Source organism: Notolepis coatsorum (genome assembly GCF_963971535.1).
Source record: "Notolepis coatsorum genome assembly, chromosome: 17".
NCBI lineage: Eukaryota > Metazoa > Chordata > Actinopteri > Aulopiformes > Paralepididae > Notolepis > Notolepis coatsorum.
The window spans coordinates 78,828,451-78,843,106 of NC_140181.1; the positions used below are offsets into that span (position 1 = coordinate 78,828,451).

Sequence of the window (14,656 nt, forward strand, 5' to 3'; positions counted from 1 at the left end):
CCAGTCTGTCAGACCTCCAGAGAACACAGACGTCTCTGAACTGAGCCAGAATCCCCTGCAGGTTGACCACAATGATCACAGCCAACACTGCCTACAGCACATCACAACAACATGTGTTTAGTGTTTAGTATCGTAACTGTTGGTCATAAGATGCATCATAAGTCATCATGATCAGGAATGCAGTGGAGGGTGACATCCACCTAAACTCAGTTTACCCAACCTTTTCTTTGTGTAACTAAAGTGTATCCACCTAAGCAGATATAAATATTTATAAGATACATATTATAGAAGGCCTATAGATTAGTAGTAGTAGTATCAGATTCATAAAATGGCATTTAATTTCAAACCTTTATTTAAACTCAGGGCGGCTAAGTGGCGCAGTGGGAAAGACGCTCGCCACCAACGCAGGAGATGCTGGGTTCGAGCCCAGCTCTTGGCGTTGCTTCCGACTTGGCTGGTCGTTCATACTAACACAATTGGCAGTATTAGGGGGTGGGAAAGCCGGTGGGTGGGTGTTCTGAAGGTCCAGATTAACACTAAAAGTCTGCGTTTATTATTTGTATAACTTGTATATTGTTTATATAAGATATATATCCAACGCCATCCGTTTGCATAGTGGTATTCTTCGCTCGCCTCATTGGGTCCCGCCCTTGACATTGGAGGCGCCACCAGACGAGCCCCCCAGACAGAGTTCGAGACATGTCCGGACAAGTTCAGACTTGCCCATAGTAGATGGGAGGCCGAAGGTCTCTAGAGGCTTCCGTTAATGAAATGATTGATCTGGTTTTACAGAGTATATGTTATTGTAATATGAACTACATAATATACTATAATAACACATTTCCGTTTGTTGGCAACGGTTTTTGGGTCATATCTTTATGAAAATTAATGTGTTGATAAGATAAAAACTACCTACGTTTGTGAAAAGGGGCGTTGCTGCGGAACCAATCAAAACGCGTTACAACGTCAGGTGACTTGATTTCTCCCAATGACATTCTTCAAGCCCTGGAACCAGGAAGTAAATATTGCTACTTGTCTGTTGACAAGACTGGATAGCTCTGCATTCGGTAAGCTCTCAATTCATTACTATTACTATTGAAATGCATTTTTACTTAACTTTACAGCATTATTCAAACGTGATAGGAAGTTATGAGTCATCAGCCGTTTATATGCAGTCCGTTTTGACGTCCGATTACACATTGGAAAATGTTGTAGCCAGCTCACAAAGACTAACGTTACGTTAGCATTTTAACTTTCTCAGATAGCAATCTAACATTACGTTAGTGTAAATCAAACAACTCTAACCCAATACTAATAATAGTAACTTGTTTCACATTCTTGCTGTGTGTTACACTATGGTAATAGCGGTCTGTGTTGTTGCCTGTGACGTTAGAAATTTGACGTTGTCACAACCGTTACATATGTACAAAATATACTGTCTCATAAATATACTCTTCCAATATAACAATTAACAATAGTTTGATATTGGATGGTCCCTGTGCTGTTGTTTACTGTCTATCTGTATGTCATGTATGTAATATGTTATGATGAATTGAAAATAGGGGACCCTGATGTAAACAAGATGAAAGTCTTTCTCTGGTCTGCATCCCATTAACAATTGTGTGTATTGAGCTGTACTGTACTGTACCCATTCTGCAATCTGTTAATAACGTTTTCAATCAATCAATCAATCAACATTTATAACACAATAACAAGTGTGAAAATAACATGTTATTTATTTTAACAGTAACATGTATTACAAAAACATATTCCCTGTTGTCCCAAATTACTGCTCCTTAATGATGATGATTCTTTAGCTTTAAGTATTGTTCAGAGACGATTTTGGCTGGCAGGAAGTACTGCTGAAAAAAAAATTGGCGCTTTGATGGCAAGCTCCACATTCTCTGCCCTTTAATCACTGGAAACAGTTATTAGCTGATGTTGTAACAATGGAGCTTTCTACAGCTAGATTTAATGGTGCAAACTATCAAACAATAGATAGCTGGAACCAACAATGTGCATTGTATGCCTGTACCTGTGCCCAGGGGCGTAGCTGGGGGGGGGGTAGCTTAGGATGATTCCAAGGGCCCAGCACTGAGGGGGGCCCAAAATTTTTTTTTTTTTTTTTTTTTTTTTTTTTTTTACTAGACATCACTCAGGTGTATTATTGATGCTCTCATTGATACTATGTTTGTTTCTGAAGTGTGTGTGTGTGTGTGTGTGTGTGTGTGTGTGTGTGTGTGTGTGTGTGTGTGTGTGTGTGTGTGTGTGTGTGTGTGTGTGTGTGTGTGTGTGTGTGTGTGTGAGATATATAGAGAGAGAGGGGGGGCTTTGGTAGACTATTGCATTGGTCCATTCATTGAAGATGAACGCAATGCGACATCCTTTACTAGGATCACCCACCAACAGTGCAGGTGCTGAACTGCTGATCCGAATGTATAGGTAAAAACCATATTATGCGTTTTCATCAATAAAAAAATTTCCAATTTTTTTTTGCTCGCGCGCTAACACGCGCTCGCATTCACTGGGGGCCTACAAATACATTCTTTCATGGGGCCCAGAATCTGGAGCTACACCCCTGCGCTGTGCCTATCTTCCAAAAAAGAAATAAAATATATGAAAAAAAGAAGAAAAAAACTCCAGTGAAAACTTAGGATACAGTGTTCTGACAGTCCAAACACAGACACGTGTCTGTACATGGTAGGTTGTTTGATTTGCATGTGCATCGCCCCTTCATGCATTGTGTTTTTTTGCAGGAGCAGTATACAAGTTCCAGGATTGCGACTGGGGCTGGAGGAAGTGACATCCAGTCAATCTCGAAGAAATCTCTGGACTGCTGATCACCACATGGGAACTGTATTGAGAGGCATGAGCACAGTGAAGCAATAGTCGGGTGTCTGCTTCCTCCTGTATTGAGAACAGTGTTTGTAGTGGTAACACCTCCACCCCTGTGCCACTGCTGTTGACTCTGATGACATGGCACTCAGACCCATGTCTCACATAGAAATTGCTGTAGGTTTTCTTTGTTTTCGCCACAAGCTAAGAACTTGGACCATTGTTTTGGTGTTTTCTGGTCAGCTGAATATATTGTAGTCAGCTGACATCCTCTTGCTGCTCGTCGGTTTCTCTCTGCGTTCTTTATGCTCAGTGTTTTGTACGTGTCAGGGACAAAATGCACCACTTTGGATTTACTTGCTTTGGCTGGGTTGATGAGGTTCAATAGTACGCTGTTTGCAAATCTTCCAAATGTATCCTGAGGTTTCATTGCCTGTATCAGAGCCATTGCATCACACACCCCGGTTGAGCCATCAGGGACTTCAACTGTGGCGGGTGGATTTACTGATCCCTCGAGAAAGTGCATTAACTTGGCTTTATCAGTTTTCACCATAGAGCCATCCATGTTCGCTATGGCTGCAGGGAAGGGTCCCAGACTGTAGACTAACATTTCCCCGATGTCAATTTTCCTGACTGTTCCCACCACTATAAGCCTGGCGAAGAGGTCTCGGTCTGCTTTCAGGGCCATCTCCTTGCCTCTCACCTTGGTAACACTTGATGTTGCTGTGTCCTTGAAGGTTTTGAGGTTCATCTTTTTTACAGGAGCATGGAAGTCCACCTCATCTGTTAGGAGACGTTGTTTAAAGAAATCGCCAAATGCCTTCTCACTGTACTAGTTACACATTACACACATACAAATGACAATAACACTATGTAACAACCATCAAATGCACTCACAGCACACACATCCACACGCACACACTCACTTTAAACAAACAACTCACTGCAGCACCCACTTTAGAACACCTAAACACACTTTATATTTATTGGCAAAGAATTTGCACTACAACCCATACCTCATTACACCTTACTGTAAATTGTACCTCATCCCATTTCTGCATTGTACTGTATAGTATATTGTATTGTAACTCAGTTACTTTTCTACTCTGCATTGTACATTGTATGTATATATTGAACACTTGTCTACGTACTTGACTTCTATTTTATACTTATCTATTTTTATCTAGCACAATCTCTGGAGCAAAACAGAAAGAAGCATTTTATATAAAAGTATTCTGTACTTCTGTATGACAACTAATAAAGAAACTTGAACATCAAAAAATCAACATTCTGTTCTCTATGCCAGGCTAGATCTGACCTTGACTCATGTTACAGGATTAATACACACTTTATACACAAATTGCATATAGCATTCTCTTTGGTAGCATTCATTCTGTGTTTATTGTGTCATACTGGGGAATAATATTAATATTATTATGTCCTATTGGGGACATCATTTTAAATTCTGAGCAATTCAATCGTTTTTTTTTATAGAGAGGACGTCTGACATTGATTGAAAACGGTTAACAGATTGCAGAATGGGTACAATACAGTACAGCTCAATACAACAATTGTTAAGGGGATGCAGACCAGAGAGAGACCAACAAAGTGAGGTATGTAATACATTTCGAATCAAATTGTGGTCGGTTAGATCTAACGTTAATATCACGTTATCCATCTAATGGATAGCAAGCTCACCTGACGTCGGTATGGCTTGCGAAATACAATCTTATAGTAAGAAACAAAACACAAGTTGAACATAGTTTTGAACGTTTTATTACAATAGTATTTAGGTCGGACCGTCGGGTAGATCTAACGGTAATATCCCGTTAACCATCTAAAGCTCATCTGTGACGTCGTTATGGTTAATACAGTGCGAAATACAATCTTATATAGTAACAAAACAATACACAAATTGAACATAGTTTTGAACGTTTTATTACAATAGTATTTACTGTCTCATGTTGTGTATAATCAGCTAGCGTTCCAGTCAGATCCATTCTCCGTTGTTCTTGTTGACAATTTTGGGGTCCCGAAATCCCGTTTCTGTATCCTGATTGGTTTATCAGCTAGAGGTGTCCAAAGATATGCATGAGCAAACATTTTATTTAAATGTAAGATTACGAACACCGATGACCAACAGACGGCTGGCCAACAAACTTATTTTGACTCAACATAATAACTAGATATCACACACAAAGAATTGTGTAGTCTGCCAACATGGATCAATCAAGTTCACTTTAGACAGACTCGGCCTCCCATCTATAGCAGGCGCATTGATTCTGGACAGGTAAATCGGCTGCGCCCTAGAAACCAGTCTGAGTATATATATTGTAGATGGCGCAAGCAGCCGTGGAGCAGTAACCTAACAGCAGTGGAAGTAACGAGTCGGCAGTATCAGAACAGGAGAAGCAGCAGAGCGAGATCGTAATACGTCCGGTACAGTTGTACACAGACCTACCAGCGGTGTATCGTTACAGTTAGCTAGTAGCTACTTAGATACGACTATAATATTGTAGAGCCATTATTGGCGCAGTATAGTGACTTGTGTAAGCGAAGTAACGTGGAGAAACGTATAGTTAAACCCAGCGGCGTTTGGATCTAACTACTCACTGAAGACCGTCCGCGGGCTAGCTTCCAGTACAAACGAAGCTAGCTAGCTACCATCTATGCTATCGGGCTTTTGGATTAATAGCTATTAACCCTGCCATCGGGCACTAGGATTACAAGGACCGGTTCCGTACGAGACCCCTTTTCTTCAGTGACGACAGGATTATCCGACCATTCTTCAATTCCTCTGGAGCTTACAACTCCAGAGGGAAATCATCGTCTCCAGCTACCCCCTTGCTTTGCCCCGTACCACCTCGTTTTTCTCACTCCCTGCAGAGCTCCGGTCGAGTATTCTTAACCTAGGAAATATTCATTACCACTGACTTTGATACTCTGACATTCTACTATTAAAAGAGAAACGTGATAATTCAGTTGTATATTGCTATGACGATTAAAATACTGTAAACTTGGTATCCTTGTCCCCGTGCCGTCAATTGAGTGTCCGCCATATTTATCTAACTGTACTGTCTGGCAAGTAATATTCTTTAGTAGTGGTTTAATCTAAACAATCTTTAATACAGTCCAGGTTGTGTAGCCCCTCAGCTACAGTGGGGATCGGACGTTGTGGACAGGTCGGTTGGTGCGCCTGTACAGCAGAATCAGGAAGCAACGAGGGCAGCGTGAGCCTCCCACGCGCGTTACTCCTCGCCGCTGAGAGATTGCGCTGTTCAGGTGAAAAGATGCGACGGCTGCCTCCTCGTGTACCGGAGGGGACACGTGATGCAAGGCTTCGTCCACATTGCAGCCGACCAGTGGGAGGCATGGTCTAACAACGTTCGAGACAGGGGAGGGTAGAATTGGATAATACGAAATTGGGATGGGAGAAAAATAGAAAATGGGGAGAAAACGTAGATAAAAAAAAAAACTTTATTTAAACTCGAAAGGCAACTGAGGTTTTCCTCATTTACAGTCACGTTGAGTGTACATACAGAAATAAGCAAAAAAAAAGCATATAAAATCACACAGCATATACACAGCATGTTTTATTGCACAATGTCGTTCTATTGGATTCTATTATATATTATTACTATTGTATTATGCACATTGTTGCGGGCAAGACCACCCGCATTTCATTGTATACTCGTATGCTGTGACAAATAAAACTCTTGACTCTTGACTTCACTCTTGAGCATATAAAATGATAACAATAAGACAACAAGGCGGGACAAAAGTAAGGATAACAAATCAATTAAGACACCTACAACTTGATTGACAATGGTTGGAGATCTTAAACTCTGCAACAGAGTGGAGAATCTCACGCTTTAACCCCTTAAAGGTCAACCTCCACGTTGTATTTTTGTTCAATAAACAATGTGGACTAGGCCAACAGTGGCTTTCATGAAGAAGGGAAAAAATAAGTATTGAAATTGACCCAGTTTTAGCGTTTTTATCAAAACATTTTGTCTGCCCAACACAATCAACATGCACATGCATATTTTAATCAATGGTTTATAACGTGCACGTGTAATGTCGTCACAACAGGTATTGGTCACCAGGGGGCTCACCAGGGGGCGCTGAGAGTCACACAGCTAGTGGCAGGCAGAGAGCCTTGCTACCATAGATATATGCTTGCTACTACTAGCCGAATGGAAATGTATCTGTTTCACCTCACTATTGCTCCGTGATTATAGCCATCCATCCATCTCTAAAGCTAACCACTATTTGTAAAAGCCACAACCACGTTACCATATTTGTAATAATGTAAATCATTGTGTCGTTGTACACATAGTGTTTATAACGTTAGTAGATAACATAGCTTAGCTTGGTAGCTATTGTGCTAACAACATATCCCGACATCCGGCTTGCTGGCCGGCATGAACGGCCGACCCAAAATGGTTCTCTCCTCTCTGTACACCCCGACCCGTCCCCACGGGTGCCCTGCCGGGGGGCCCATGGACGCGACGGCGGCGGCAGCCGCAGGGCGCCCGAGCCCGCAAAGGCTAGTGTTACACGATAGCTATGAGCTAACTAGCGCTGCGGGCTGCTGTTGTCGAGTCCACAAGCTTCACTCGGTGCATCAGTCACGAAAGGGGCTATGATGAGCTTGGCAAGCCAGAGTAAAACACAGTTTTCATTCAATCAATCAATAACAACATTAACCAGACTCTCGTTGTGTCTATTATGCTAACGCTAACGTTACCTCATTGTGTCTATTCTACACAGATAGCCTCTCGTGTCTATCTGCTAACGTTAGCATTAGGCTAACTAACGTTACGTCCCTAACCCCCAACAACAAGCGTAACTAATCAGCGATCTTTTTGTCAGACTAAACTCTCCGCTCGGTGGCAAATTGTGTTGATGTCTGTTTTGTTTCATCAATAAATGAGGCAGAATACACAGTGACTGTATCCTTTTTTATTGCACTTGTTTCTTGCTGCAAACATACAAAAGACATCCTACGCGAGACATCAAAGATGGCGGCGTTCTGTTTTCGTTCAGACTCCCCAAACAGTGACGTCACCGTGTCTCTCTTCTGACCAATCAGTGGTCTGCAGTTTTTCACGTGTCATTTCTGGAGCTCTCATGCTGATCATCAGCAGCCCTGCCTCCCCACACGGAGACAAACTGAGTACTTTATTTTAGTGGAAAAGCAACATTAGATTCGGCTCATTAATATGCAAGCCACACCTGTTGTGACGTCGGCGTTTGATAAGCTTTTTTGATTCGCGCGTGCATGTTATTCGTGCGTGGACCTTTTTAACTCTTTCAGAGTGGCATTTCCGGTGTCAAATGGAAAAAAATAAATAATGAAATGATATACCAATGATGTAAACTACCCATAATTGATCAGTAGGGTTTAACCTAGAGGTTGGGCTTTAAACCCGACGTCCCCAGGACAGGGCTTAGATTAATATCACGCCATTCTTTTTCAAATGTAGCCAAGAGTAAAGACACTAAAAACCCTATCATAACAGCAGTCAAAGTGTATATTTCCAGCACAGGGCCACCTCAGGGGGTGTGCGAGCAGTGCGGTCGCACAGGGCCTCGTGGGAAGGGGAGCCTCGCACAAAAATAAAAATAAATAAATAAATAAAAAAATAAAATTTATTTATAATTTTTTTTATTATTCTTTTAAATTTTTAAATTTTTTTTGCGAGGCCCCCCTTCCCGCGAGGCCCTTTTTCATCACAGACCTAAAATCTAGTTTTGCTTATATGCTTATATATTTCACATTAGACACGTTTGTAGAATGTGTCTGACTTGTTCCTGGCTCTGCGGCTCTGCAGATACACTATTGGAGCTCTGGGGCTCTGCAGCCAGGGCCGCCTCAGGGGGTGTGCGAGCAGTGCGGTCGCACAGGGCCTCGCGGGAAGGGGGGCCTTGCACAAAGAAAAATAAAAGAAAAAATTAATCTTTTTTTTTTTCTTTTTTTTTTGAGGCCCCCCTTCCCACGAGGCCCTTTCTCGCGTGTGCAGCATTGGAGGTTATGCCAGCCAAGAGGAAGAGGATGATCGTTCGGCAGATGGACTGAAGATGAAAGTTGTTGCATGTTAGACAGTTCAGTCAGGCTATCCATGTCGGCTTAGCTAAAGGCAGGGACAGCTAGTTAGCTTTAGCTACACTATAATATTGAGTGCTAACGTGTGGTTCAGTCGGGATAGTCATGTCGGCTAGTAGCATTAGCCCTAGCGTTAGCTAACCTAGAGAGAGCGCGTGCAGCATTGTTATGCCAAGATGAAGAGGACAAGATGTGTGTAGTCCTATGAATGAGGAGACCCAGGGATTTCGAATAGAATTTCATAAAACTACACTTCCCAGCTCACACTAGCCAGCCCTTGTCAATCATCTGACTTCTAATGTGAATTTAGAAGAACTTCGATTATTTTCAGGATCATATCTCACGGTTCGGAAAAACCTGAACGTTATTGACATAAAATAGAACATAGTTATTTTCTTTACCTTTCTGTGAACGTCTAGAAAAAAAGGGCGGCTCAATCAGATGAAAAATGGCGGAGCTATTTACATTACAAACAAGTAACTGTACTTACAGTAGATTTCATTCACGGTTTTTGCTGCCCTGTCAGGGGCGCCTGGTGGTACTAAATCCAGATTGAACTCTGCCATTGGAAAGAGGCGATTTGGAGATGTGTGACTTGGCCATAATAAGGTCATTTATAGGCCTGATATTCTATATTCATATTTCAAATTGCATGTGTCTGGATGGCAGAATTCAGTACTGTATCTACAAAACTTAGATTCGATTTTTTGTACACTTGATCTCAAGAAGGTGCTGACTTGTTCAAGTCGGGTCAATGTTAGCATGGTGTTATTCACCGTCAAAGATGAAAAAAGAAAAAGAAAAAAAGTATGTATATAATATGTATAAATGTATATTCTCCTTTGGTTCATTACAATTTACTCAAGCCTAGTAACAGACACAATATGTCTGACACTGGGAATACATTCCCTGAGATCCATAGATGTCCCTATATACCAAGAACATGCAAATGGTCCTTGTAGAAGTGGAGCAACCTCCATTTACTTAGGTACAGGCATGCGTTGTTCATGGGACGGGGTTGCACTCCGTGCAAGCCCACATAAGTACTCGCTATTTGCATATCAATAGCGCCGGTCGTCAGGTGTGTTAAATACGTTCTCAGATACATTCACACCTAACTTTTTGTGAATGACATGTGTTACATTCCATTCGTAGAGGCAATTAGGAACTGTCTGTAGTCTGCTGCTCAAGCAAGGGGACATTTATGGGCATTCACGGGAGCGCGCGCACGCGCCGGGAGCGCGCGTGCACGTGGCACCATTAGGTGCGTGCAATCCCAGTTGATTTCAATAACGCACCACTGCTTAGGTATGTATTTTTAGGCGAATTTTCTGAAAATATGGCTATGGCTTAAGAGTTTAAAGACTGTTGGAGTTCATTCCATGAGCTAGAGGCATCATAGCCAAATGCAGATTTACCCTGTTCCGAGCAAACTCAGGGGACCTTATGAACCAGTCAGTCACTAGAACGGGTTCAATAGGTTCCAAAATGCCATTCCAATAATGATGTAGTATAAGGAGGTATACAGCTTACCAATAAGGGCCTTCATTTAAAAATTATATATCAAATACCAATATCAGAGAGGACCAACCAACCTTCTCATAAAGGACACAGTGATGAGTGTCATATCTATCATTAGTGATGAATCTGAGGGCAGAGTGATATACAGAGTCCAGGGTTGAGGCTGCAGCATGCCTATGAATTACATCACCATAGTCCAAGACTGATAAGAAAACAGCTTCGACAACTCTCTTCCTACTAATCAAAGGAAAGCTGGTTCTGTTTCTGTATAGGAAGCTGTTCACGTGGAATTTAATTGTTTCTTGAATTTCTCATCGAGCCACACACCAAGATATTCACAGTATATTCAGTGACTCTCTCAATGCTAGAACCGCTTATGGTAGATACGTAAAAAAAAAAAAATCATATTCAATGTTTTTGGCTCTAGAAAACAGCATACATTGTGTTTTACTAGCATTAAGAACCAATTTAAGTTTAATATCAGATACATGAATACAGTATATTGTGTTTTTGAGGCCATAAAACAATTAGCCCAATCAGTGATCCAAACGTGAACAACTGGGTATCCCTGTCACCGAAAACAATAGGTAGATATGATGACATGTTTTCAGTCTCTAGTTGATTGACTAATACAAGGACACTATGCACTAGAGTGACTAGACAACAAGTAAATATGAGTTTTGATTTATTTGTCTTGTGTTTTGTGGCTGTAAATGGTTTGTTTAAGTTGGTAATGTTACAATAAACTTTAAACACAGTTTATAGTAAAACAGATCAATATTCAGATTTAATTAGTTGATACATTTTCCAACTGTATGTGAATACACCGTCGTAGTTAAAAAAAAAATCTGGATTGAGAGCTGTTTGCTGCATGGGGACTTCATCAAGATGTTTACCTTTGGCAGCTGCTCAAAGAGATGACCAATCTTTAACAGGATGGTTAGAATCATGAGAGCTGACACCAGGCCAGCTATCTGAGGAAGGAGAGGGTGAGAGAGAGAGAGAGAGAGAGAGAGAGAGAGAGAGAGAGAGAGAGAGAGAGAGAGAGAGAGAGAGAGAGAGAGAGAGAGAGAGAGAGAGAGAGAGAAGGAGAAGAGAGAGAGATGAGGAGAAGAGAGAAAGAGTTAGGAGGAGACAGAAGGAAAGAGAGGGGAGAAAGAGAGGAGGGATGAGAGAAAGAGAAAGAGAGAGAGAGAGATAAGGAGAAGAGAGAGATGAGGAGAAGAGAGAAAGAGTTAGGAGGAGACAGAAGGAAAGAGAGGGGAGAAAGAGAGGAGGGAGGAGAGAGAGAGAAAGAAAGTGTGTGTGTGTGTGTGTGGAGAGAGAGAGAGAGAGAGAGAGAGAGAGAGAGAGAGAGAGAGAGAGAGAGAGAGAGAGAGAGAGAGAGAGAGAGAGAGAGGGAGAGAAGAGATGTTATTATGATGTGGATGATAATAATATAAAAAAAACACTTAATCACAATATCAAAATATGTAATAACCACGAGGCGTTGACAGTAGTTCAACATTTACATTTATATGTAGTAATTAAGCTGACGCTTTTATCCAAAGCGACTTAAAAGTTCTGTATAACAAGTCAGCAGGAAGGGTACAACTCTGGCAGCTAAGGGCAAGTAACAATGTTTGTCAAACAGTGTCGAACTTGAGTGCTACAGTCTTGAGTGCATATTAGCATAGAAGGTAATACTATAGGCAAGGTCGATTCCTTAGTAGCAGAGTGCATACTAGTAAAAGACAGTACACATATGTCCATTAGTAGATAGGCCCACTAAAACTAGAGGAAGCAACAGGAAAGGGTAGAGGACTTCATGTTTGTTAGGTCGTATATGTGGAACAAGACAAGCAACGTATCGGTTTCACCTCCACACATGGTATAGCTTATTCTCTCCCAAAGTCATTCATCTCTTGATTTACACAAGCTACAACTGAACCTACATTGCTACAACAACAACATAGACTGGTATGTGACCTCAAATACCTTTAACCTCTTCACAGGAAGGGGCAGAGAGGGACAGGAGACAGAGATGATGATACCAGATGTGTTATATCATTGTTTACTCCATTACAGACGTTGAGTAGAAAACATAAGGATGACGGACGAGGGTGGATGAGGTGGGGGGATAGAGATGAGGACAACATGAGAATGGAAACCGAATAGTAGAGCAGGCGTAAAGATAAAAATAATAAAACAAAGAATAAAAAGCAAACCATGCAGCTGTTATTTTACCTGAGACTTGACCCCAATACTATCCTGAACCATACTGCGAGAGAAGGAACAGCTGACAGCAAAACACTGGAACACTCCTCCTATGGAGTTACACAGGCCCAACGCCAATAGGTCCTGTAGCAGGGAGAGACCACTCAGGTAATTAAATGGGGGTCTACAAAATTGGGGGGAATGATGTACAGTATACTAGCAAAGGAGCTAGTACACTAGGAAATCCGTCCTCAGACTCAGATTCATTACCACAGCGATGCTCAAACATTTTCAAGTCAAGAACTTCCAAACTGACATGTAATTCAAGAACCTCCAAACTGACATGTAATTAAAGGACCTCCAAACGGACATGTAATTCAAGGACCTCCAAACTAACATGTAATTCAAGGACCTCCAAATGGACATGTAATTCAAGGACCTCCAAACTAACATCTAATTCAAGGACCTCCAAACTGACATGTAATTCAAGGACCTCCAAACTAACATGTAATAGGCCTTTATAATTCGGTCTGAAACTGCTGTTTTTAATTAGCCTATATAAAGATAGAGGGCACTGTGAGGGCAACAGTTTAGTTTAAATATAATTGGATTTTCCAACCAGAGAGTCTTGGGCGATAAACTATTTGACTCTATTCCCTGAGAAGTCAGTGGGTTAAAGGAACACGTCGACTTTTTGGGAAATAAGCTTATTTGCAGAGAGAGAGAGAGAGAGAGAGAGAGAGAGGTTAACGTAAGGTTATGAATATAACCAAGTTCTATGAATACTGGTGACGCTCAGCGTCATCTGCACTAACCTCACTCCGTGCATATGCACTGAATAAAAATCCACAATGTACCTTTACATACCAACATTCGTCTGGCCACACCCCTATCCGCTACCTTCATAAGCAGGTGTGTGGCCACACACTCGCCTCCTTCCCAATATTTCACCACAACGCGAGATCAAAGGCCGCAGTGGCGTCCAGACGCTGAGCGTCACCAGTATTCATAGAACTTGGTTATATTCATAACCTTACGTTCTATTTCATACTGGCTGCCGCTCAGCGTCATCTGCACTACGGGAGCTGAGTGGGACCCTGAAGCTCGACAAATGTACCCCACTGAGGCCCCCCACAACCATCAGAACCGGGGAGGACCGAGCCCCCCCGACCCTCCCTAATGGAGAATACCCCCCCTATTGGAGGACGGGAGGGAGACGGATCCGACCGTGCGAAGAGAAACTCGAGCAACTCAACGCACAGGGTAAGCAGGCCGTGGCTTGACCCCACGACTACCCACACGCACAACCCGCATGCCACCAGGGAACGAACGAAAGGAACAAACCTCGTTACCGCCCCCAAAATCACGTGGTCGAAAGCAAACTCAACCCCGTGGCAAGGCCGTAGCAGCGGAGCGCGAAGGAAGACCCAGACCCACTGAAGGGACTGGATCCCCCGGAAAAAGGGGGCCCGGAGAGGTCAACGATGCCACAGCATCAAGACCTCACCAGGCGGACACTTAGTGACACCGCCCCCCACATCGCCAGCGTATTCGGACAGGGCCCCTCCAAGAGCGGGCCCTTCCCCCCACTAGTATGCCGCCTGGCACACTGACCCTGACAACTCAGGCAGTCAGCATGGCCGTAACTCGAAGCACACAAAAGGCTACACTACAGCGGAAGCAGGCAGCGCACCAGGGAGACGACCCCAGAGGGGGTTGATCCCTCAAACCAGGCAGCAGGCGTTTGACCCGAGCCTGGAGCACTGCGGACGAGACAGGCGCCAAAGGGGTCAACTGAAAACAGCACCCCGGCGGAAGGGGCGTATGCTGGCATTGTTGCGCACCATGACAAAGCCTCCACCAAAAAACCCCGACCCAGAGGGGCCGAGGCAGAGAAGGCTGACACGATTGGCAGACGTCATGAACGTGCAGGGGCACACTCAACCGGGTAACCCGGGAGTTGACTCTGCTCCAACACACCAGGGAATCAACCAC

General features: G+C 42.8%; 1 protein-coding gene across 1 annotated transcript in view; it reads right to left on the minus strand.

Moving 5' to 3' along the window:
• slc26a6.1 (solute carrier family 26 member 6, tandem duplicate 1) overlaps positions 1 to 14,656 on the minus strand; it is a gene marked incomplete at its 3' end in the record, with an annotated part of 163,432 nt that overhangs the window by 111,102 nt on the left and 37,674 nt on the right. Inside the window, 3 exon segments of the mRNA XM_084333505.1 lie at positions 1 to 91; positions 11,362 to 11,439; positions 12,692 to 12,805. The exon segment at positions 1 to 91 is cut by the window's left edge and continues 5 nt beyond it. Of these exon segments, the coding sequence (XP_084189631.1) occupies positions 1 to 91; positions 11,362 to 11,439; positions 12,692 to 12,805 (283 nt within the window).